Below are 27,138 nucleotides of genomic sequence, written 5' to 3'. Positions count from 1 at the left end.
TGCTGGAAGCTCTAGGGGGCTGGTGTTCTCCCCCCGGACCGTTAGACGGTTCGGGGGTTCTTGAATCTCCAGCGTGGATTTTTATAGGGTTTTTGTTGACCAGATAAGTTATCTTGCTATATTCTGCTATTAGTAAGCTGGCCTCTCTTTGCTGAACCTGGTTCATTTCTGTGTTTGTCATTTCCTCTTACCTCACCGTTATTATTTGTGGGGGGCTTGTATCTTGCTTTGGGGTCCCTTTCTCTGGAGGCAAGAGAGGTCTTTGTTTTCTTCTCCTAAGGGTAGTTAGATTCTCCGGCTGGCGCGAGTCATCTAGCGATCACCGTAGGCATGATCCCCGGCTACGTCTAGTGTTGGCGTTAGGAGTAGCTATTTGGTCAACCCAGTTACCACAGCCCTATGAGCTGGATTTTTGAATCTCGCAGACTTACACGTTCCTCTGAGACCCTGTCCACTGGGGTCATAACAGTATGCCAGGCCAGTATTAAATGTTTAATGCATTGCAGAAGTGGGATTATAAGAAAGAAAATTTTGAGTTTTTTTTTTCCCTCTCTCATTTTTTTTTTTTTTTTTTTTCTTTTCCCCTTTACCTCAGAGTGGCTTAAGCTTGCTGCAGACATGAATGTCCAGACCTTGATTACAAGTGTGGACCAGCTTGCCGCTCGTGTGCAGGGTATACAAGATTATGTTACCAGAAATCCTAGGTCTGAACCCAAGATTCCGATTCCTGAACTGTTTTCAGGAGACCGATTTAAGTTTAGGAATTTCAGGAATAATTGTAAATTGTTTTTGTCCCTGAAACCTTGTTCGTCTGGAGACTCTGCTCAACAAGTAAAAATTGTTATTTCTTTCTTACGGGGTGACCCTCAAGATTGGGCTTTTTCGTTGGCGCCAGGAGATCCGGCATTGGCTGATATTGATGCGTTTTTTCTGGCGCTCGGTTTACTTTATGAGGAACCCAATCTTGAGATTCAGGCAGAGAAAGCCTTGCTGGCTATGTCTAAGGGCCAGGACGAGGCTGAGGTGTATTGCCAAAAATTTCGGAAATGGTCCGTGCTGACACATTGGAACGAGTGTGCACTGGCCGCTAATTTTAGAAATGGCCTTTCTGAGGCCATTAAGAATGTTATGGTGGGTTTTCCCATTCCCACAGGTCTGAATGATACCATGTCCCTGGCTATTCAAATTGACCGGCGGTTGCGGGAGCGCAAAACCGCAAATTCCCTCATGTTGTTGTCTGAACAGACACCTGATGTGATGCAATGTGATAGAAAAACCGCAAATTCCCTCATGGTGTTGTCTGAACGGACACCTGATTTGATGCAATGTGATAGAATCCTGACTAGAAATGAGAGGAAAATTGATAGACGCCGGAATGGCTTGTGCTACTACTGTGGTGATTCTACACATGTTATCTCACCATGCTCTAAACGTATATCTAAGGTTGTTAGTCCTGTCACCGTTGGTAATTTGCATCCTAAGTTTATTCTGTCTGTAACTTTGATTTGCTCACTGTCATCTTATCCTGTCATGGCGTTTGTAGATTCAGGTGCTGCCCTGAGTCTTATGGATCTCTCATTTGCTAAGCGCTGTGGTTTTATTCTTGAACCATTAGAAAATCCTATCCCTCTTAGGGGTATTGATGCTACGCCATTAGCAGAAAATAAACCGCAGTATTGGACACAGGTTACCATGTGCATGACTCCTGAACACCGCGAGGTGATACGTTTTCTCGTTCTACATAAAATGCATGATTTGGTTGTTTTGGGGCTGCCATGGTTACAGACCCATAATCCAGTCCTTGACTGGAAGGCTATGTCAGTGTCTAGTTGGGGCTGTCGTGGTATTCATGAGGATTCCCTGCCTGTGTCTATTGCTTCTTCTACGCCTTCGGAAGTTCCGGAGTATTTGTCTGATTATCAGGATGTCTTTAGCGAGTCCAGGTCCAGTGCATTGCCTCCTCATAGGGAATGTGACTGTGCAATAGATTTGATTCCAGGCAGTAAATTTCCTAAGGGAAGACTGTTTAATCTGTCGATACCTGAACATACCGCTATGCGTTCATATATCAAGGAGTCTCTGGAGAAAGGACACATCCGTCCGTCTTCTTCCCCTCTTGGTGCGGGATTCTTTTTTGTGGCTAAAAAGGACGGATCTTTGAGGCCTTGTATTGACTATCGGCTTTTAAATAAGATCACTGTCAAATTTCAGTATCCTTTGCCGCTGTTGTCTGACTTGTTTGCCCGGATTAAAGGTGCCAAGTGGTTTACCAAGATAGACCTTCGTGGTGCGTACAACCTTGTGCGCATTAAGCAAGGGGATGAATGGAAAACCGCATTCAATACGCCCGAAGGTCATTTTGAGTACTTGGTGATGCCTTTTGGGCTCTCTAATGCCCCTTCAGTTTTTCAGTCCTTTATGCATGACATTTTCCGGAACTATCTGGATAAATTTTTGATCGTTTATCTGGATGATATTCTGGTTTTTTCTGATAATTGGGACTCGCATGTGGAGCAGGTCAGGATGGTCTTTAAAATTTTGCGTGAAAATTCTTTGTTTGTCAAGGGCTCAAAGTGTCTTTTTGGTGTACAGAAGGTTCCCTTTTTGGGGTTCATTTTTTCCCCTTCTGCTGTGGAGATGGACCCAGTCAAGGTCCGAGCTATTCTTGATTGGACTCAGCCCTCGTCAGTTAAGAGTCTTCAGAAGTTCTTGGGTTTCGCTAACTTCTACCGTCGTTTTATCGCTAACTTTTCTAGCATTGTGAAACCTTTGACGGATATGACCAAGAAGGGCTCCGATGTGGTTAATTGGGCTCCTGCTGCCGTGGAGGCTTTCCAGGAGTTGAAACGTCGGTTTACTTCGGCGCCTGTTTTGTGCCAGCCTGATGTCTCGCTTCCCTTTCAGGTTGAGGTGGATGCTTCAGAGATTGGAGCAGGGGCCGTTTTGTCGCAGAGAGGCCCTGGTTGCTCTGTTATGAGACCTTGCGCCTTTTTCTCTAGGAAGTTTTCGCCTGCGGAGCGAAATTATGATGTGGGCAATCGGGAGTTGTTGGCCATGAAATGGGCATTTGAGGAGTGGCGTAATTGGCTCGAGGGTGCTAAGCATCATGTGGTGGTCTTGACTGATCACAAAAATCTGATGTATCTCGAGTCTGCTAAACGCCTGAATCCTAGACAGGCCCGCTGGTCATTGTTTTTCTCCCGTTTTGACTTTGTTGTCTCGTATTTACCAGGTTCAAAAAATGTGAAGGCCGATGCTCTTTCCAGGAGCTTTGTGCCTGATGCTCCTGGAGTCGCTGAACCTGTTGGTATTCTTAAGGATGGTATTATCTTGTCAGCTATTTCTCCAGATCTGCGACGTGTGTTGCAGAGATTTCAGGCTGATAGGCCTGATTCTTGTCCACCTGACAGACTGTTTGTGCCTGATAAGTGGACCAGCAGAGTCATTTCCGAGGTTCATTCCTCGGTGTTGGCAGGTCACCCAGGAATTTTTGGCACCAGAGATCTGGTGGCCAGATCCTTTTGGTGGCCTTCCTTGTCTAGGGATGTGCGGTCATTTGTACAGTCCTGTGGGACTTGTGCTCGAGCTAAGCCTTGCTGTTCTCGTGCCAGCGGGTTGCTCTTGCCCTTGCCTGTCCCTAAGAGACCTTGGACACATATCTCCATGGATTTCATTTCTGATCTTCCGGTGTCTCAAGGCATGTCTGTTATCTGGGTGATATGTGATCGCTTCTCCAAGATGGTCCATTTGGTTCCTTTGCCTAAGCTGCCTTCCTCTTCCGATCTGGTTCCTGTGTTTTTCCAGAACGTGGTTCGTTTGCACGGCATCCCTGAGAATATTGTGTCAGACAGAGGATGCCAGTTCGTTTCCAGATTCTGGCGATCCTTTTGTAGTAGGATGGGCATTGACTTGTCGTTTTCGTCTGCTTTCCATCCTCAGACTAATGGACAGACGGAGCGAACTAATCAGACTTTGGAGGCTTATTTGAGGTGTTTTGTCTCTGCTGATCAGGACGATTGGGTGACCTTCTTGCCGTTGGCTGAGTTTGCCCTTAATAATCGGGCTAGTTCCGCCACCTTGGTTTCGCCGTTTTTCTGCAACTCTGGTTTCCACCCTCGTTTTTCTTCGGGTCATGTGGAACCTTCTGACTGCCCTGGGGTGGATTCTGTGGTGGATAGGTTGCAGCGGATCTGGAATCTTGTGGTGGACAACTTGAAGTTGTCACAGGAGAGGGCTCAGCGCTTTGCCAACCGCCGCCGCGGTGTGGGTCCCCGACTACGTGTTGGGGATTTGGTGTGGCTTTCTTCCCGCTTTGTTCCTATGAAGGTTTCCTCTCCCAAATTTAAACCTCGTTTTATTGGTCCTTACAAGATATTGGAAATCCTTAATCCTGTATCCTTTCGCCTGGATCTTCCTGTGTCGTTTGCTATCCACAACGTGTTTCATAGGTCCTTGTTGCGGCGGTACGTTGTGCCTGTGGTTCCTTCTGCTGAGCCTCCTGCTCCGGTGTTGGTTGAGGGCGAGTTGGAGTACGTGGTGGAGAAGATCTTGGATTCTCGTCTCTCCAGGCGGAGGCTTCAGTACCTGGTCAAGTGGAAGGGCTATGGTCAGGAAGATAATTCCTGGGTGGTCGCCTCTGATGTTCATGCGGCCGATTTAGTTCGTGCCTTTCACGCCGCTCGTCCTGATCGCCCTGGTGGTCGTGGTGAGGGTTCGGTGACCCCTCACTAAGGGGGGGGGTACTGTTGTGATTTTGCTTTTTGCTCCCTCTAGTGGTCATTAGTGATTTGACTCTGGAGCTTCTGTCTTTTCCTATATCCTCACCTGGGCCGTTAGTTCAGGGGCGTTGCTATATAAGCTCCCTGGACCTTCAGTTCAATGCCTGGCATCGTTGAAATCAGAGCTAATCTGTTGTGCTCTTGTCCTATGATCCTGGTTCCTGTATTTCAAGCTAAGTCTGCTTCCTTGCTTTTTGCTTTTGTTTTGTTTGGTATTTTTGTCCAGCTTGTTCCAATCTGTATCCTGACCTTTGCTGGAAGCTCTAGGGGGCTGGTGTTCTCCCCCCGGACCGTTAGACGGTTCGGGGGTTCTTGAATCTCCAGCGTGGATTTTTATAGGGTTTTTGTTGACCAGATAAGTTATCTTGCTATATTCTGCTATTAGTAAGCTGGCCTCTCTTTGCTGAACCTGGTTCATTTCTGTGTTTGTCATTTCCTCTTACCTCACCGTTATTATTTGTGGGGGGCTTGTATCTTGCTTTGGGGTCCCTTTCTCTGGAGGCAAGAGAGGTCTTTGTTTTCTTCTCCTAGGGGTAGTTAGATTCTCCGGCTGGCGCGAGTCATCTAGCGATCACCGTAGGCATGATCCCCGGCTACGTCTAGTGTTGGCGTTAGGAGTAGCTATTTGGTCAACCCAGTTACCACAGCCCTATGAGCTGGATTTTTGAATCTCGCAGACTTACACGTTCCTCTGAGACCCTGTCCACTGGGGTCATAACAGCGCACATCGGGACTCAGAAGGGAGGGAGCACCATTTGACTTTTTGAATGCAAGATTGGCTGGAATCAATGGTGGCGCCATGTCGCGTTTGGAGACCCCTGATGTGCCTAAACAGTGGAAACTCCTCAATTCTAACTCCAACACTAACCCCAACACACCCCTAACCCTAATCCCAACTCTAGCCATAACCCTAATCACAACCCTAACCCCAACACACCCCTAACCACAATCCAAACCCTAACACATCCCTAACCCTAATCCCAACCCTAACCCTAACCACAACCCTAACCCCAACACACCCCTAACCCTAATCCCAACCATAACCCTAACCACAAGCCTAACCCTAACCCCAACACACCCCTAACCCTAATATTAACCCTACATGTATTTCCAACCCTAACCCTAATGCCAACCCTAACTCTAATTCCAACCCTAACCCTAAGGCTATGTGCCCACGTTGCGGATTCGTGTGAAGATTTTTCCACACCGTTTTTAAAAAATCTGCAGGTAAAAGGCACTGCGTTTTACCTGCAGATTTACCGCTGATTTGCAGTGTTTTTTGTGCGGATTTCACCTGCGGATTCCTATTGAGGAACAGGTGTAAAGCGCTGTGGAATCCACACAAAGAATTGACATGCTGCAGATAATACAACGCAGCGTTTCCGCGCTGTATTTTCTGCACCATGGGCGCAGCGGATTTGGTTTTGCATAGGTTTACATGGTACTGTAAACGTGGTGGAAAACTGCTACGAATCCGCAGCGGCCACTCCACTGCAGATCCGCAGCCAAAACCACACCGTGTGCACATAGCCTAATTCTAACCCTAACCCTAATTCTAACCCTAACCCTAATTGCAACCCTAACCCTAATTGCAACCCTAACCCTAGTTCTAACCCTAACCCTAGTTCTAACCCTAACCCTAGTGGAAAAATAAAGGTGAATATATTTTCTTTATTTTATTATTGTCCCTACCTATGGGGGTGATGAAGGGGGGTTCATTTACTATTTTTTTTTATTTTGATCACTGTGATAGGTTTTATCACAGTGATCAAAATGTACCTGGAGTGAATCTGCTGGCCGGCAGATTCGGCGGGCATACTGCGCATGAGCCCGCAATTTTGAAAGATGGCGGCGCCCATGGAGAATACAGGCAGACACCGGGAGGGACACCAGAGCTCGGTAAGTATGTGGGGGTGGGATCGGAGCACGGGGGAAGCGGACAGGAGGACGGAGGGGAGCGGAGAACAGGACAGGACGGAGGATGGAGGGAAGGAGATCGGTGGCGGTGGCGGGGGTAGATCATGGGCTCCAGCCATGGCCGACGATATTGCAGCATCGGTCATGGTTGGATTGTAATATTTCACCAATTTTCATTGGTGAAATATTACGATTGCTCTCATTGAAAGTGAAAGTGAGACAGTCACTTTCAACAGCAAAATCAGAGTGATCGTAGCCACGGGAGGGGGGGGAGAAGCCTCCCCTCTGGGCTGAAGTACCACTCCCCCTGTCCCTGCAGGGACGTGATAATTCTGTGACACAGCGTATGTGTCACAGGTCGGATTGGCTCTGACTTTCATGATGCTTACGCTGTGTCACAGGTCGGGAAGGGGTTAAACCATGCAGAATCACCGTGTCCTATACACTGGACGGTGATATTTATCTTGCGGAGATACCTAAAATCCCATCCACTATGCTGTAACATCTGGCTGCTGCAGATTGGACGCTGCGGCTGTACGCAGCATCCAATCTGCAGCGAATACTGGAAACATACCCTTATGTATCAGAATTTACCATGAAAAAAATATTATTTTTTTTTAAGTAATCTTTTTGCACAAAGCCATTTTTTTTGCACAAAAGAGGCAAAACATATAAAACTATATAAACCTGGTTTTGTGATGATTGTATCAACCTGTAGAATACAGATATCGTATCACTTTATATAAGAAAAGCATAATAAATAAATAAACTTAAAACAAAATAAAATAAATTCAGAATTTGATTTTTTTTGTTCTTTTTTCTTAGTAAATACATTAATAAAAAGTGATCATAAACTTGCATGTACCACAAAATGGTGTTCATGAAAAGTATGAAAAATAAGCCCTATATAACTGCACTGACTACAAGTGGTGACGCTTTATGGCTCTCAGAGTATGGTGACAAAAAAAACAAGTTATTGTTTTACAGTGCGTAGTTATTGTACTAAATAAGAAACAATATAATATCGCCATATTCGCACTGACCTACAAAATAAAGTTAACTTTTTATTTGTACAGCCAAGTGACTAGAGTAAAAGTTAAAGTACCAAAAAGCAGTGGTAAAATTACAGTTTTATTTACAACTCCGATTCCAAAGGATGATGTGTAAAATGTAAATAAAACAAGAATACAATGATTTAGACATCTCTTATAGACATATTTTATTCCCAGCAGAGCAGAAACCACAGGTCAGAATGAGAACATTGGACATTTTCCAATTTAATTTGAAAAAAAAAAAAAATTTACTCATTTAGAAATTGATAATAGCATCACATCTTAAAAAAGTTAAGACAACAGGCGGGAAAAGTAAGTGGTACTAATGAAAATAAAACTGTGCGAAAGATATTGTACAATAACAGTGCTTTAAAAAATAGAAATTATTTTTATCAATTAACAAAATGTAAAGTGAATGAACAAATAAAAAATCTAAATCAATCAATATTTTGTGTGACCGACATTTTTGCCATCATCAGTTCCTCTAGGGACTGGTACATAGTTTTTGAGAGAATTCAGCAGAGAGGTTGTTCTAAACATCTTGGAGAACTAACCGCAGATAATCTGGGGATGAAGGCTTGTGCATATCATTCTGTCCCTTTATGTAATCCCAGACCAACTCAATAATGTTGAAACCAGAGCTCTGTAGAGGCCATATCATCACTTCCAGAACTCCTTGTCCTTCTTTATGCTGAGTATAGTTCGTAATGACATTGGCTGCATGTTGGGGGTCATTTTCCAGCTGCAGAATAAATTTGTAGCCAGTCAGATGCCTCCCTGATGGTACTGCATGATGGATAGGTGTCTACCTGCATTTCTCAGCATTGAAAAAATTAACAACATTGAGCACCATCATGTCACTCAAAGTTGGAGGGTGACATTTTTTTCTTTAATAAGAAAGTTTTTTGTTATTTAAACTATTCCTGCGTATTATAGTTTGAAATTAGCTTGGCCTATCATCACCAGATCATTGTGCTTTGCCCAATAATTTAATGCCCAAGATGTTTTAACAAAAGTGACAGAAGTCTCCTAAATGCATCCAGAAATGGGAAGAAGTCCAGAGGAGGCCTCAAAACCGCCACCACAGCGCTCCTGATCTGCCTGCTAGTAATAGCCCATTTAGATGACCCAATAATCATTGAACATTTGTAGGAATGCTCACAATAATCAACCAGTAAAAATGTGCCAGCAGTCGCCAACGAAGGAGTAAAATGCTCGTTTGTTGAGTAGATAATTTATGCCACCATAAAAATCATCATTATTGGCTGCATTATGCCCAATGTAAGCAGGAGATGTGCCGCCAAAAACAGGTATTTTATTTGGGGACAGAATGATCCTATTAGGAATTGCTCTGTCCCCATTGTAGTTTGTTATCCTGTGCAAACAGTCCAGTAATTGAGCACTGGATGTAGTCTGTCTGTGATTGGTACTGGCCTAAAATCAATCCGTGTTAATGGACACCCATTGTTTGTGTGATGGTGCACTTGGGTCTCCACTTTTAATTTTGCTTAGGGTCACACTTTGTCTAAAACCGGCCCTAATGATAACAAAGTCACTGATTCTCAGTTAACATACTCTGCAGTAGAGATGAGCGAATTTGTTCAGAAAATGATTGCCAAACATAAATTTGGCACGAATATATCACATTTGGATTCGGACAACGTTTTCCAAACAAGTTCACTCATCTCTACCCTGCAGCCAGCAATGTACAGGGAAGCAAACAGCTTGAAAAAGTAACACAGTGCAAATGTTTTAATTAAACCCTTCATTTAAGTAAAACAAATGTTTTCAAAAGTGTCCATATCTTTAAAATAAAAAAATACAAATGAACTAAACAAATTATAACAAGTTCCAAAAGTGTAGATAAAAATAAAGATTTTCTATCACGCAACCTTCTCTTATTGCTGTCTCGAGGCAATGTACTTTAGTAGGTGCAGCATTTAATTTACAATGTTTAACAATTTCTCTATCACAAGGTTTTATTACAGTCTATGTTATTGATGTTAAATAGGCAAGAGCCATAGTCGCCTCCGGCTACAAGGCAACTTTTATTATAGTGAAGAATTATGTCTGAACAAGGGCACATGAGCATTGGTCTTCTGCTTAGAACCCCCCTCCCCAAACTAACAGAGAGATGATTATTATTATTATTATTATATAGCGGCATCATATTCCACAACGCTTTACAGACATCCCCACCACTGTCCATTGGGGCCAGGTCTTGGGCAAGGTAGTTTGGTGTCCTAGACAGATGAAGCTGATGGCGTCCCCACCTATCAGCTCCAAAGCAAAGGAATGGGTCATAGACTAAAGTAACAGAACCCCTAATTCACCCTCCTCCGATAGGTCAGGTAACAACCTCCGACAATCACTTCCACTAGAATTGTTATCTTTTTCACCAAAAAAACAGCAAAAGTAGAAATGTGGTGTCCTTTAATAGTGTGCCTCAGCAGGGACTGCAATTTATTTTTGCGTTTTTGTTTTTCGCTCCCCTCCTTTCCCAGAGCCATAACTTTTTTATTTTTCCATCAATATGGCCATGTGAGGGCTTATTTTTTGCGGGACGAGTTGTACTTTTGAACAACACCATTGGTTTTACCATGTCGTGTACTAGAAAACGGTAAAAAAATTCCAAGTGAGGTGAAATTGCCAAAAAAGTGCAATCCCACACTTGTTTTTTGTTTGTTTTTTTGCTAGGTTCACTAAATGCTAAAACTGACCTGACATTATGATTCTCCAGGTCATTATGAGTTCATAGACACCAAAGATGTCTAGGTTCTTTTTTTATGTACAGTCATGGCCAAAAGTATTCACACCCCTGCAATATTGTCAGATAATACTCAGTTTCTTCCTGGAAATGATTGCAAACACAAATTCTTTGGTATTATTATCTTCATTTAATTTGTCTTAAATGAAAAAACACAAAAAGAATTGTTCTAAAGCCAAATTGGATATAATTCCACACCAAACATAAAAAAGGGGGTGGACAAAAGTATTGGCACTGTTCGAAAAATCATGTGATGCTTCTCTAATTTGTGTAATTAACAGCACCTGTAACTTACCTGTGGCACCTAACAGGTGTTGGCAATAACTAAATCACACTTGCAGCCAGTTGACATGGATTAAAGTTGACTCAACCTCTGTCCTGTGTCCTTGAGTGTACCACATTGAGCATGGAGAAAAGAAAGAAGACCAAAGAACTGTCTGAGGATTTGAGAAACCAAATTGTGAGGAAGCATGAGCAATCTCAAGGCTACAAGTCCATCTCCAAAGACCTGAATGTTCCTGTGTCTACCGTGCGCAGTGTCATCAAGAAGTTTAAAGCCCATGGCACTGTGGCTAACCTCCCTAGATGTGGATGGAAAAGAAAAATTGACAAGAGATTTCAATGCAAGATTGTGCGGATGTTGGATAAACAACCTCGACTAACATCCAAACAAGTTCAAGCTGCCTTGCAGTCCGAGGGTACAACAGTGTCAACCCATACTATCCGTCGACGTCTGAATGAAAAGGGACTGTGTGGTAGGAGACCCAGGAAGACCCCACTTCTTACCCCGAGACATAAAAAAGCCAGGCTGGAGTTTGCCAAAACTTACCTGAAAAAGCCTAAAACATTTTGGAAGAATGTTCTCTGGTCAGATGAGACAAAAGTAGAGCTTTTTGGGCAAAGGCATCAACATAGAGTTTATAGGAGAAAAAAAGAGGCATTCAAAGAAAAGAACACGGTCCCTACAGTCAAACATGGCGGAGGTTCCCTGATGTTTTGGGGTTGCTTTGCTGCCTCTGGCACGGGACTGCTTGACCGTGTGCATGGCTTTATGAAGTCTGAAGACTACCAACAAATTTTGCAGCATAATGTAGGGCCCAGTGTGAGAAAGCTGGGTCTCCCTCAGAGGTCATGGGTCTTCCAGCAGGACAATGACCCACACTTCAAAAAGCACTAGAAAATGGTTTGAGAGAAAGCACTGGAGACTTCTAAGGTGGCCAGCAATGAGTCCAGACCTGAATCCCATAGAACACCTGTGGAGAGATCTAAAAATGGCAGTTTGGAGAAGGCACCCTTCAAATATCAGGGACCTGGAGCAGTTTGCCAAAGAAGAATGGTCTAAAATTCCAGCAGAGCATTGTAAGAAACTCATTGATGGTTAGCGGAAGCAGTTGGTCGCAGTCATTTTGGCTAAAGGTTGTGCAACCAAGTATTAGGCTGAGGGTGCCAATACTTTTGTCTGGCCCATTATTGGAGTTTTGTGTGAAATGATCAATTTTTTGCTTTATTCTCTTTTGTGTTTTTTCATTTAAGACAAATTAAATGAAGATAATAATACCAAAGAATTTGTGTTTGCAATCATTTTCAGGAAGAAACTGAGTATTATCTGACAGAATTGCAGGGGTGTGAATACTTTTGGCCATGACTGTAAGTGGTGAAAAAAAAATGCGCCATTTTCCAAGACACATAGCGTCTCCATTTTTTGGCATCTTGGGTCGGGTGAGGGCTTATTTTTTGCACACCGAGCTGGCGTTTTTAATGATAGCATTTTGGTGCAGATACGTTTGATCGCCTGTTATTGCATTTTAATGTCGTGGGGACCAAAAAAAGTCATTCTGGACTTTGACATTTTTTTCTCGCTACGCCATTTAGCGATCAGGATAATCTTTTTTTTATTGATAGATCGGGTGATTCTGAACTTGTCGATACTAAATATGTGTAGGTTTGATTATTTAATTGTTTTATTTTGAATGGGGCAAAAGGGGGGGGGTGATTTGAACTTTCATATTTTCTTTATTTTTTCAAACATTTTTTTTAAACTTTTGCCATGCTTCAATAGCCTGCATGGGAGGCTAGAAGCAGGCATAGCCTGATCGGCTCTGCTACATAGGAGCGATGCTCAGATTGCTCCTATGTAGCTGAATTACAGCATGGCACTCACAGAAATCTGGCATCAACAACCATAGACATCTTCAGGAGACCTCTGGTTGTTATGCCAATACACCGATGACCTCCAATCACGTGATGGGGGCCACCGGTGCGCGCATTTCCGTCCGGATGCGCTTTTTAAATGCCGCTGTCAGTGTATAACAAATAGAGCAACACACAAAAAAAGAAAGAAGGTAGCTATATAAAATGAGTCTTGCACACCGAGTAACAATTAATAATGTTTATTAGGTGAATCAGTACATAAAATCCATTTGTCAAAAAAATGGCTAAAAAAATATTTAAAATGTGTATAAAATGACAAAATTAAATACAAGACAAACCAAAACACTATAAGTGTTATAGTCAAAAATACCCCCTATGTTATCATATAAGAAAGAAAACCTGTTAGCATAGAAAATATAGCATATGACTTACTGTGTGAAGGATAGGGGGATTTATTGACAGCTTACAATCCTCCAGAAAACATGCAGCCTTAAGAGGACACCTAGACCCCCTCCATTGTGCAGCTAGCAGCAGCAGAGAGGTCAAACGGCAAAAGTCTGTGAGCGACAGATCTCACACCTTGAGCCAGCTAGGATAGATAGATACCATGTTGTCTAAACTGCTTTGTTGAGTTACCTATGATTCCATAAGGAGTTACGGAGATACTATTCGTCCTAGCCATACATCATGTATATTTCCGAGATCCCCAGAATATGGGGACCCATTCTGGCACTCAGGGGTATGGAGATACATAGAACAGCCAGTTGAAAAAGATAGCAAAACTGTGTTTGGTCTAAATACACAGCAGGGGCCTGGCCAGATCTGATGGTACCAAAACCACCTCCCTAGGACCATCTATTAAGGAGTTATGACCCATCTTAGATACTGGAGTTTTTAGCTGCCAGACGCAAAGGGAGGAGATTTAGGTTCAGCCCAGAGGGCAGGAGGGGAATGACCCAAAGGGACTAAATGCTCCTGTACAGCATGGCCCATTGATTTTTCTCTGGGGAGGTCGTGACGACATATCATGTGGGGAGAAGTCAAGGAACAGAGGAGCCCACAAGTCTCCCAGGTACAAGCCCCTCCCCAAAAGCCAGGCCTTTTATTTACTGGTAACTGATCCATATATTTTTCTCATATTTTTTCTCCTACCATGATCTGTATTTTCATATCCAACCATTGTGTATGTGTCACCATCGTGCATATACCGTGTTGTCCAGTGTGCCCTTATGGCGATTGAACATATAATTTAACTTTGGGCTGCACTTTTACTTTGATCCACGAATCCACACGTCAGTTTCTCGGTTTAACTTTCCACGCTACTGGGGCTGGTTTCTGGCCTGATATAATCCCGATAATGAACCGGGGTTATATCTAATGAGGAACTGGTGACAGTCCTACCAAGCTGGCAGCACTCTATTTCACTGGTGATAGGTCCTCTCAGCCTGTGAGGGCTCTAAGTGAGTGTGGTGCCACATCAGTGACTGCATGGGCTACATCCTCTCGCTTCCCAATCCTCCTTGGGCCCATGTAGACAGGGGAGTGTCTGTATAAAACTGTATCAAGCCGACCTTAAGTGTCCCCAAGGGGTGTGGAACGTCACGTGGTGAAAGTGGCGAGACCGCATTACGTGATCCATCTGACGTGATGGTGATGTCAGACGGGAGGCGAGGTGTGGGTTCATCACAAGTGGTGGCAGCGGTGGGATTCTGCTTGATCTCTCTGGTGTTATGCTTCACCCTGTGTAAAATGCCAAGTGTTAAATAAAAATTGTGCAATATATAAGGTCCAAAATAATGAACCAAATAAAGTATAACAATAAATTAATATACAAATAATTTTAAATATTATCAAAGTGAGGGCTGTCAAAGGAGAATAATGAGGCACATGGTAACCCCATGCGTATCATCACTACCTCAAGGGTCACATTGGCTGCACAGGTCACATGTTGTAGACAGGACGTTACCTTTACAGCATTGCAGGAATGGTGCTTGAGTGACAAGGGTAAGTAACGCTGGGGTTTTTTTGCAACCTTTGACCCCGATTTTTATGAAAAATTGCAATCACTTTAAAAACCTAACTCATACTAACTTTACATGTACTACATTAAATCTTTACATTTTAAGAAGAAATCCATTAATATTTGTAAAGAAACAACCTGGTGATGGGTAAAAACAAAATGCTGTATTTTTGCATTTTGACTTCTTTTATGTGTTGTTGTTCTTGTATCAGTTTGGTGCAATCATATAAAATTGCTACGGCAAGGCATGTGTCATCCGGCTTGTTTCCATGTGTCTCATTCTGTTCAGTCTTCTTCAGAATTTTTCGATGCTGGTAGTAATCATGAAGCATAGAAACATTTTATTGCCTGCAGTGTGAATCCTGCTGGGCTCAACACAAAATTCATACTGGCTCTATATTGATGTCCCAGTTATGAAAAGTTTTCTGGAGATCTGGATCTGACTTAATATGATATTGTATTCAGTACACATAAGCAACATCTATCAGTATCATATCATCTGTTACATAAACTTGCAAAAGCTTTTTTTAAAATATTTCAAGCGTCCATAAAAATTAAGATAGTTTATATATAGTTGCTTCAATTTTAATTTTATCCAAAGCAATCAAACCTTTGCAAATTAATTGATTTATTATATCCTACATTTCCCAGATTTCATAGTGTGTGTTTGGTCTGGGTACTTAAATCAAAGGCATGAATGGAAACCCAATCATTAAGGCTACATTCACATGGCAGATCCTGGTGTTTTGTTTTTTTTTCTCGGACAGCAAATTGACCCATAGATTTTCTTTGATCCGTACACGCATCAGTTTTAAAAATAGATCGATGTCTTTGATTTTTGAGACTCATAGGGTGTGCTATTCTCATCTGTTTTGTGGATCAGACACCGCCATTAAAGTCTATGGGGGGTCCGTGTAAAGTGGATGACATGCAAAGACAGACTGTTTACTTCAGGGTCCCCTCCGAGTTTCATTTATTATTAACTGATACATTGCTAATAGCCAATGGATAGAAAATGCAGTCTACCTGCTTCAGTGGAAAGGAAAAAGGGGTGAGAAAAATAGGCAAATTCGACATAATTCGACACAAACCCCAAAAATGGGCAGGACAAAATTGTTGGCACCTTTACAAAATTGTGGGAAAACAACTTTGTTTCAAGCATGTGATGCTCTTTCAAACTCACCTTTGTCAAGTAACAGGTGTGGGTTATATAAAAATCACTCCTGAAACCAGATACAAAGGTGAGAAGTTGACTCAATCTTTGCATTGTGCGTCTGTGTGTGCCACACTAAGCATGAAGAATAGAAAGAGGAGATGAGAACTGTCTGAGGACTAGAGAACCAAAATTGTAAATTGAAAAATATTAACAATCTCAAGATTACAAGTACATCTGCAGAGATATTGATGTTTCTTTGTCTACTGTGCGCAACATAATCAAGAAGTTTACAACCGATGACACTGTAGCTAATCTCCCTGGATGTGGACGGGAGAGAAAAATTGATGAAAGGTAGCAACACAGGATAGTCTTATGGTGGAAAAACAGCCCCAAACAAGTTCCAAAGAAATCCAAGCTGTCCTGGAGGCTCAGAGTGCATCGATGTCAGTGCAAACTATCCGTAGACATTTGAATGAAAGGAGGAGACCCAGGAGGTCCCCGGTTCTGACAAATAGACATAAAAAAGCTGGACTGCAGTTTGCCAAAATGTACGTGAGTAAACTAAAATCCTTCTGTGGACAGATAAGACCAAGATAGAGCTTTTTGGTAAAGCACATCATTGTATGGTTTGCCGAAAACAGAATGAGGCCTACAAAAAAGATCACAGTACTTACAGTCAGATATGGTGAAGGTTCAAATATGTTTTGGGGTTGATTTGCTGCCTCTGGCACTGGGTGCCTTGACTGTGTGTATGGCATCATGAAATCTGAAGATTACCGCGTATTTTGGGCCGCAATGTAGTGCCCAGTATCAGAAAGCAGGTTTTGCGAACTAGGTCATGGGTCTTCCATCAGGACAATGACCCCAAACATATTTCAAGAAGAACCCAGAAATGGATGCAAACAAAGCGCTGAAGAGTTCTGAAGTGGCCAGCAATGAGTCCGGATCTAAATCCCATTGAACGCACGTGGAGAGATCTTAAAATTGCTGTTGGGAGGAGGCAACTTCAAATATGAGAGACCTGGAGCAGTTTGCAAAAGAAGAGCGGTCTAAAATTCTGGTTGAGGTGTAAGAAGCTTGATGATGGTTATAGGAAGCGATTGATTGCAGTTTTTTATTCCAAAGGTTGCTCAATCAAATATTAATACTGAACCTACATCGACAATGGAGCGAACCACTCCAATGAATAGTAAAAGATTGAGGCTGCATACAAATGTATGATGAAAAGAGAATATTTTATTTTATAAACAACCTCACATGAATAGTATGGGTTAAAAAACCCTAATGTGATATAAGACAAAGTTAAAACAGCACACGATAGAGTGACATTAAGGGGAAGGAAACCAGGCTGCACCAGTGCCACTGATCCCCAATATATACTAGTGAAGATGGTAATAAACTGCACTTGGCACCTGCATAGTTAATACCAAACCTGATAGAGCATGTGTGTGACGTGCCTTCATTAATTTCAGTGAACAAATAACCACATAATGTCACAAATCATTCTCCCCCCAAAAAACAGGAGGTCATTCCTACACCTAGTGCCCCAGGTGTAGGAATGACAATGCTGGACTGCTTCACATGCTCGGGACGTGTCCCAGGTTGGCTGCTTTCTGGTTGGTGATTATCAGTCGAGTAGAGGGGGCTTATTGATGCGTGGTCCCAAGGGAACAAGTGCTGAGTTTGTTGGGATATGTAGAGGAGATAAGAGTAGATAACAATTTGAAGATAGCAATTGCTAGACTATTGTACAAGGTCATAGCAAGAAACTGGATAAAAGAGGATCCACCTTCGAGAGAAGAACACCTTCAATATGTGAAACATGTTACTACTATAGAAAAGGGAGTTTACCAGAAAAGAGGGAAAGTGGAGTTTTATGATAAACTGTGGACGCCTTGGCTGGAATTGGGGTAGGGGAGTGATGAGGGAAGAACTTTCTGGGAAGTTTTTTCCTGCTGGAAAGTTTGTTTATAAGGGGACAGTAGGAGTCATCATATAATACTAAAGTATATGCCGGTATCCGATATGCTAAGGGAAGAGCATGAGCTGTCTAAATGGGGAGAAAGGGGGGGTTTGGTAATTTTGGGATATATTGGGGGGGATCTTTTAAAAATCCCTGTATTGTTATAAACTGTTTACTGTGATTTTATACTTAATAAAAATCTATTTGAGTTAAAAAAAAAAAAAAAGTTGAGGGTGTCAATAATTTTGTCCGGACCACTTTTGGACTTGTGTGAAATTATGTCCAAATTTGCCTTTTTCCCCACTTTTTTTTTAGATGTTCCAATTTTTTTGAGTTATTTCAAGTAGCCAGGTATCAAATATCAAAACATGTGTAATTAGAATAATTTTCTGTGGAAAATACTTCATTTTCTGGAACAATTTCAAGGGTGCCAACACTGTTGGCCATGACTGTATGATCCCGGGGGGGCGACCACTGGGACCCCTACTACTCACAAGAACAGATGCTCTTTTCTATTTGTGTGGGACTGAAGTAGATGCTCGGCCAACAGAGTATGCTTCCACTTGGCCACCAATTTGATACTTTTTTAGTGGGTTCTCTCCAAAGTTTTAGCTTATTCCTACTAAAGTTTTCTGCATGCTGCTGTAAACAAACTAGGAACAACCTGTCTCTCCCATTCTGGCTGTTCAAGCAGGATTTCGGATGTCAATAACAGCTGAAAAAGTGACAGATAAAGCTGAAAAAGTGGCAGTTTCTAGTCTGTTGCAAAGGAGCAAGTGCCAAGAAACAGATTTTAAATGACATTTCAGGAAGGATTGATCTTTAGTTTTTTTACTATATCTATACTATACTATTTTATGATAGTCTGTGCCCTAAAACATAAAACACAATTCTTCCATCCAAGCTTTGAAAGTCTGATGTATGGGGATTGCTATGGTCAAATGTAAAGTGTGTTATAAACCTATTTACCGTATTTAGCTCCAAATTCCCCAATGATCCACTGATTCCACCATACACTGGTATCGCGGAGATGTCGTTGCCATCCTCTCTTATGACGATATTGGTATTCCCAAGACAGGAAATAGTTGCTAGTAAATATAAGTGAGTGAGGATAGCAATAATGATTCAGGAATAAATGGTCAATTTGCAGGTTGTTTTTTAGATATGATCAATACTTTACATTATTCATGATGTGTTAACGGTTCACAAGTTATTAGAACAATTTATATTTTTGTAAGCTTTCTAAAATATTTATATGTGAGTTTTGTTGAAAGGCTAGTGTGATTGAGCTTTGAAAACTGCCATCCCCACAAATTCCACCTATAAATCATATTTGCCAGCTCTACCAGAACATTCAGCAGAGAACTTCAGTTCTTAACAGGAATCGAGCAGCAGGTTTTAGCTATTTAATTTCAGAGCAAGCAGCATAACAAAGCGGCCGATGGTCTGAATCCAGTGATGTGTCATTTATTAGGCTGTTTGCTGCAGTTTCAATACAATCAATGTTTTATCACCAGTAGATTATCACTGTCGCGTGCAAGAAAGTCAGGCTAATCTGTGTAACCCTGCCCCACCACTGATTGGCAGCTTACTGACAATGCACATTGTATACTACATGCTGCGAATCAGGGGTGTAGGCGGGGTTATACACAGCATAGCATTCTGAGCACCTCTACAGCAGGGAAAACAGGGCTTCTGCACCAAGCAGCCAGTAAGTGATACATCACTGGAATCAAGGTCTCTGTCCCTAGATTATGATTCTCTCAGATTACATAGCAAAAATCTTCTGATGTATTCCCTTTAAAGCAAGATTCCCATGTTCTGGTATATGCTATCACTTTATGATCACCGGGATACCTAACTCAGGGGCCCTAATCGATGACAATGAAGGCAATATAATGCCAGTTTAGTTCCCTCTTAAATAGAGTTACTTTTTTAAGGGAATGTGTCATCAGAAGAACTGTTATTTCATTTAGTCTTTGATGTAAAACATATGTTTTTTAATGTTTTAAGAGTATTGTTTTTTTAATTTTTCATAGCGCTATCTATATTACAAAAGACAAGTCTTAAAAATGTCACCCTGGTCACCAGGTATAATATTAACATTATACTTCCTGTTCTGTTATGCAGCCACATGAACATAAGCAGCAATAGACTGGCTCAGACCTCATTGACTCGGCGACTGACAGCTACTGCTGCATGTACTCCTATCAGTGACTGACAGCTACCGCTGCATGTACTCCTATCAGTGACTGACAGCTACCGCTGCATGTACTCCTATCAGTGACTGACAGCTACCGCTGCATGTACTCCTATCAGTGACTGACAGCTACTGCTGTATGTACTCCTATCAGTGACTGACAGCTACTGCTGCATGTACTCTTATCGGCAACTGACAGCTACTGCTGTATGTACTCCTATCAGTGACTGACAGCTACCGCTGCATGTACTCCTATCAGTGATTGACAGCTACCGCTGCATGTACTCCTGTCAGTGACTGACAGCAACTGCTGTATGTACTACTATCAGTGACTGACAGCTACCGCTGCATGTACTCCTATCAGTGACTGACAGCTACCGCTGCATGTACTCCTATCAGTGACTGACAGCTACCGCTGCATGTACTCCTATCAGTGACTGACAGCTACCGCTGCATGTACTCCTATCAGTGACTGACAGCAACTGCTGTATGTACTACTATCAGTGACTGACAGCTACCGCTGCATGTACTCCTATCAGTGACTGACAGCTACCGCTGCATGTAATCCTATCAGTGACTGACAGCTACCGCTGCATGTACTCCTATCAGTGACTGACAGCTACTGCTGTATGTGCTCCTATCAGTGACTGACAGCTACTGCTGTATGTGCTCCTATCAGTGACTGACAGCTACCGCTGCATGTACTCCTATCAGTGACTGACAGCTACCGCTGCATGTACTCCTATCAGTGACTGACAGCTATCGCTGCATGTACTCCTATCAGTGACTGACAGCTACCGCTGCATGTACTCCTATCAGTGACTGACAGCTACTGCTGTATGTACTCCTATCAGTGACTGACAGCTACTGCTGCATGTACTCTTATCGGCGACTGACAGCTACTGCTGTATGTACTCCTATCAGTGACTGACAGCTACCGCTGCATGTACTCCTATCAGTGATTGACAGCTACCGCTGCATGTACTCCTGTCAGTGACTGACAGCTACCGCTGCATGTACTCCTATCAGTGACTGACAGCAACTGCTGTATGTACTCCTATCAGTGACTGACAGCTACCGCTGCATGTACTCCTATCAGTGACTGACAGCTACTGCTGCATGTACTCCTATCAGTGACTGACAGCTACCGCTGCATGTACTCCTATCAGTGACTGACAGCTACTGCTGTATGTGCTCCTATCAGTGACTGACAGCTACTGCTGTATGTGCTCCTATCAGTGACTGACAGCTACCGCTGCATGTACTCCTATCAGTGACTGACAGCTACCGCTGCATGTACTCCTATCAGTGACTGACAGCTACCGCTGCATGTACTCCTATCAGTGACTGACAGCTACCGCTGCATGTACTCCTATCAGTGACTGACAGCTACTGCTGTATGTGCTCCTATCAGTGACTGACAGCTACTGCTGTATGTGCTCCTATCAGTGACTGACAGCTACCGCTGCATGTACTCCTATCAGTGACTGACAGCTACCGCTGCATGTACTCCTATCAGTGACTGACAGCTACCTCTGCATGTACTCCTATAAGTGACTGACAGCTACTGCTGTATGTACTCCTATCAGTGACTGACAGCTACCGCTGCATGTACTCCTATCAGTGATTGACAGCTACCGCTGCATGTACTCCTATCAGTGACTGACAGCAACTGCTGTATGTACTCCTATGAGTGATTGACAGCTACCGCTGCATGTACTCCTATCAGTGACTAACAGCTACCGCTGCATGTACTCCTATCAGTGACTGACAGCTACTGCTGTATGTGCTCCTATCAGTGACTGACAGCTACTGCTGCATGTACTCCTATCAGTGACTGACAGCTACTGCTGTATGTGCTCCTATCAGTGACTGACAGCTACCGCTGGATGTACTCTTATCGGTGATTGACAGCTACCGCTGCATGTACTCCTATCAGTGACTGACAGCTACCGCTGCATCTACCCTTGTATAGAAGTATTTTCTGTGCATGCCTCAATCTGAGCAAAGGTCATTGGTAAAGTAGCAGGGGGCAGGTGAGGTGTGACATCACATATGTGAAGGGTGGATTCTGTGTTGTTTTCCAAGGTGTCACCTTTCATTCTAACCCTGTCTGCAATGAGGATGAGACTGCTCAAAAGTGATCGGCACAGAACAGGAGATATCAGTATGGTATGAGGCATAGTAGTCAGTGTGAAAATATGTTTATAGATAGTGATGAAAAAACATGTATATAACCCCTTTAACTATCAGATATAATTACTTTGCGTTATTTCCATCTTCTCTTCTAATTGTAGGTATTCGTGGCGTCACCAGTTACGAGAATTTAAGCGGGAATATCGGGTGGTGGCTCTTGATTTACGAGGATACGGAGAAACAGATGCACCGTCCAGCAAAGATAATTACAAATTAGACTATATAATTGTGGATGTCAAAGAAATTTTGGACTCCTTAGGTAAGAAAATACAGAATGGCAAATATATATTTTCCGATTACAGAACATATCACTTTATGACCGGAGTTTACCATTGATTGATTACACCCTCCTCGTAGGACCTGATTATCAGGACCAGGCTGTTTGCGGTGCACAAATCCAGCTCTGCTACATAAATGGCTCAACTATTTCACAATCTGATTCTGCAAGACCCCACAAAATTAGAAGTTTTACTTTAAATGGAATTCACCCCTCGGAATAATCACATTTTTATGCTAAGGAGATGAGATATATTCTTAGACATGAGTTCAGTTTAATAAAGTCAGTGACATTTCAGAGGGAATGGTTTCTTGGAAGCAAACATACATCGATATGCTGAATTTTAACAGCTGGCAAACTCTGTTTCCCATAATAGCCTCCTTGAGAAGTCACTTGGCCATAATCCTGCGAATAGGAGTCATGATGGTTGATGGTCACATCATAACTGACCGGGAGCGTTCTCCAGAGATCGCTCTCCGAGGTCACATAGTGTAATAGATGGTACTCATAGCTGAATAGGAAAGTACATGACCCCTCAGATTTACCATTGCTGCAGTGATTTGCACCTCACCATGTGCCAGGTTTCCGGGCTCCTTTTCATTGGTGACGGCACAATTACTTTGTTATACAGTACATTGTAGTAGAAGTTTATGATGCGAACATGTTTAGAAAAGTTTTTGGAGATTCAATAATCAAAAGATTTATCCCTTCCATGTACAAATTGGATAGTCTGATCTTCATCTAATGTGTGGGCACCCTAAAGGACACCTATGGGACATTTTTGTTTATTATGATATGGACAGGTACCTCACTTCACCACTGTAGCCAATCACTGAGCTCAGCTAAGGTAGATGGCATGAGCCACTGCGCTTAGTGATTGGCTATGGTGATGATGTGCGGAGTCAACATGATGTCACTGCTGCGGCCAAAACACTGAGATTGGAGCCGTGGCGGGGGCTGACATTGCGACCGGGGAGGGTGAGTACCTGCTCTGTTTTGAAGCATTTAGGGCTCCACTTTCTTGAAAGTGGAAAACTCCTTTAAGTAACCTCTAATACAAAAATGTTAACCCAAAATACAATAATCTAAGTAGAAAAAATTACCCCATGAAGGTGAACATAACTTTTAACATCAGTTTACTGTAAACTTCCATGAATCTGCACAGGGATTAGCCTCATTGCCATTCATTAGGGCTAATCCTCAGATTTTCCTTGCAGAATACACAGAAATCAGTAGTGTGCTGTTTCCTCTACACTTCTTTTTACAACGATGCCAAAATTCTGTGCTGAAATTTTCCATTGCTTTTGAAGAGTTTACAAAAACCCTATTCACATGGAATAAATGGAGATTGTCCTCAAATTTGAACCACAATTCAGTGCAGAATCCATGCGGAATCTGTGCCAAATCTGACATGTGTGAGCCTCAGTCTAATGCTTGTACAACTAAAACTTCTCCTATGTCCATGGTCATATTGACTGGCTTGGTTAACTGGGCTACAGCGCTTCAGTGCCCTTCTTCTACATGGGTGCTGTCCACCTTGACCATTACCACTGTGTATCCTACAAGACAAGATCCTACCACAAATATAACACAATACTTCAGTCCCCTCGGTCCCAAAAGAAAGCGAATACCAGGGGAGAACATACATAAATGCAAAAGAAATATCACCAACCATTTAAAGAAGAGAAAGGAAACCATAAAGATATTTTTAGTCCAAATATGTGATAAATGACCCTGAAACAAATCCTTTTTGCCCTACAGACAAGATAGATGAGACTGAACTGTTTGTGGACCTAAATATCTTGCTACCTATCAGGAAAGTCATTACCTCGAAGAAGGCATTGAACCTTGTAAAGAGCAGCACTTCTGAAATTTCAATCTTATTTTTGTGTGCATGGTCCATATTTAGTGACCCCATTTTATCCATTTTTTGTCTAATTGCTGTTTTTTACTGGGTGGAATGTAACGAAAGGAGCTGTCGGGGTCTCTTACTGCCCCAATATTCTACATGCATTTAATAGACTGAAGTAAAAAAAAGATTTAAATTTATTAGAGATACACATAACATAGACTAGACATTTTACATGAATAAAATAAGATGGTACATGTGCAGAGACAACACATAGGGGTAACCATAGCCCTCCAACAACCCAAGTCACTTGAAGCCTATCAATCTATATGTAAAGTGCATATGCATAGTGCAAAGGTATAAGACGATAGGTGCACTGCCAGATGAAAACCCTATCTAGCGCCACAGTGGGAAAATAATTACTTCATAGGGGGTTGGCAGGCACTTACCGCTGACAGAGGTTGGAGGGTCCTAGGGCGAGTGTGAAGGTAGAAGCCCCCCGACGCGCGTTTCGCGTCCCTAATCGACCGCTTTATCAAGGGAGTGTTTGTTCCCTTGCCAGAAGGACCTTTTGAGGTCAAAGGATGCGTCACATGTCCATTTTGGACCAATCGCAGTGGTTGAAAAGCGGCGCATGCGCACCGCGAACCACAGGTCCTAGAGATGCGCCGGAGCGTCGCGCGCTACTGCGCACGCGCGGGGAGCAGAAAAAATCCCCAGGCGTGCGAGCAGGGCAAAGAGACGCGCCGATGCATAGCAGGAATCCCGGGCCGCGGCGCGCATGCGCACAGCCACTGCATCACCAATGGGTAGGATAAGAGATACTAAACCGGACCGGAAACATTGCTAGTGCGGGATATAAAAGAACCCATTCAAAACATAGGGGACATAAGCAGGAATATGATAATAAAGCAGAGATATTAAATAATACAAAGCGTAGTTTTCAATTCCCCGACAGTCGGGGACTAGTTCAGTCTCTGCTGGGCTCAATGGGAGTCGTCTGCAATGTTCTCCAAAACAGGGTACTTGGATGGTAGAGATGGTATGGATATATGTTACAAGTCCAGCTCGGATATAGGGAATATAGTCCCGAAGGTTTCTTTAAGCAGGTCCTACTGCAAGATCACAAATATAAATATTAAACATATAATGACGAATACCAAATTAAAAACAAAGTAACACCACCCCAGGCATAAAAAGATGGATGACCGGTAGGAGAATACTAAGAGTAAAATAAAGTTTACAGAGTAACTATAAGTATAAACTCCTCAGGACCCCAAAAATGAAGAAAAGGACACGGATTCATTCAGACCCCTCGGGGTCAGGGTATCTAGTATGGTAATCCATTTGGCCTCAACCTGCGCCAATATTTTCTTATAATCCCCCCCTCTTATACCAAGATGAATTAAGTCTATCCCCCTCACCTTGAACGATGCTGGATCACAATTGTGATACTGCCTATAGTGACGGGGGATGGTTTTGAGGAGGGTCACATCGGTCGCCGTCTTGGCTGCGCAAATGTCCCGCACATGCTCTCGCACCCTTATTCTGAGTTCCCTTGACGTAAGTCCTACATAAATTTTGGAACACCCGCATGTGGCATAATAAATCACATTTGTGCTACTGCAGGAGATCCGGAGTCTTATATCAAAGATTTTTTTACCATCGGAACTACAGAAGGTGGAGCAGCGCAGGATATTTGCACAGGCAAGACAGCGGCCGCATGATATAGATCCAGGTGTAGGGCCTTTAGAGCCAAAGGGGTGCTTCATGGTAGGCACATAGTGGCTACTAACAAGAAGGTCTTTCAAATTCTTAGACCTTCTTGCAGTCATGAGGGGATAATTACCCAGGGATGTTTCCAGGGAGGGCTCGGTTCTCCCTCCCATGTGCTGTGCTGGCATAGATATATAGATGATGTCTTTTTTCTTTGGGATGGGACGGTGCAGCAGCTTGGGGAATTCATGGAGACGCTGAATCGGAATTCTCTTAATATATTTCTGACCTATAATTATGATGTCAAAAAGGTGAACTGTCATGATTCTCAATGGCGAGAGAACATAGCCCAGCATATATGAGAACTAGCTCTTGGAAGATGGAAACTATACTGACCATGAACTAAACCTGCCGCACAACTAGAAGTGGCCGGGTAGCATGCCTACGTTTTTTAACCCTAGATGCCCAGCGCCAGCCGGAGAACTACCTAATCCTAGCAGAGGAAAAGACAGTCCTGGCTCACCTCTAGAGAAATTTTCCCAAAAGGCAGACAGAGGCCCCCACATATATTGGCGGTGATTTTAGATGAAATGACAAACGTAGTATGAAAATAGGTTTAGCAAAATCGAGGTCCGCTTTCTAGATAGCAGGAAGACAGAAAGGACACTTTCATGGTCAGCAGAAAACCCTATCAAAACACCATCCAGAAATTCCTTTAAGACTCTAGCATTAACTCATAACACCAGAGTGGCAATTTCCGATCACAAGAGCTTTCCAGACACAGTAACGAAACAGCAGCTGTGAACAGGAACAAAATGCAAAAACACACAAGGACAAAAGTCCAACTTAGCTGGGAGTTGTCTAGTAGCAGGAACAAGCACAGAAGGCTTCTGATTACATTGTTGACCGGCAAGAAACTGACAGAGGAGCAAGGTTATATAGCGACTCCCACATCCTGATAGGAGCAGGTGAACAGAGGGGATGATGCACACAAGTTCAATTCCACAAGTGGCCACCGGGGGAGCCCAGAATCCAATTTCACAACAGTACCCCCCCCTCAAGGAGGGGGCACCGAACCCTCACCAGAACCACCAGG

General features: G+C 42.9%; 1 protein-coding gene across 1 annotated transcript in view; it reads left to right on the top strand.

Annotated features, from left to right (window-relative positions):
• The window catches only part of EPHX4 (epoxide hydrolase 4), an 88,606-nt gene that overhangs the window by 31,209 nt on the left and 30,259 nt on the right, over positions 1-27,138 (top strand). Inside the window, exon 3 of the mRNA XM_077278394.1 lies at positions 22,302-22,459. Within this exon, the coding sequence (XP_077134509.1) occupies positions 22,302-22,459 (158 nt within the window). The remainder of the gene's footprint in view (positions 1-22,301; positions 22,460-27,138) is intronic.

This window comes from Ranitomeya variabilis, chromosome 8 (genome assembly GCF_051348905.1).
Source record: "Ranitomeya variabilis isolate aRanVar5 chromosome 8, aRanVar5.hap1, whole genome shotgun sequence".
NCBI lineage: Eukaryota > Metazoa > Chordata > Amphibia > Anura > Dendrobatidae > Ranitomeya > Ranitomeya variabilis.
This window is presented reverse-complemented; position numbering and strand designations above follow the sequence as displayed.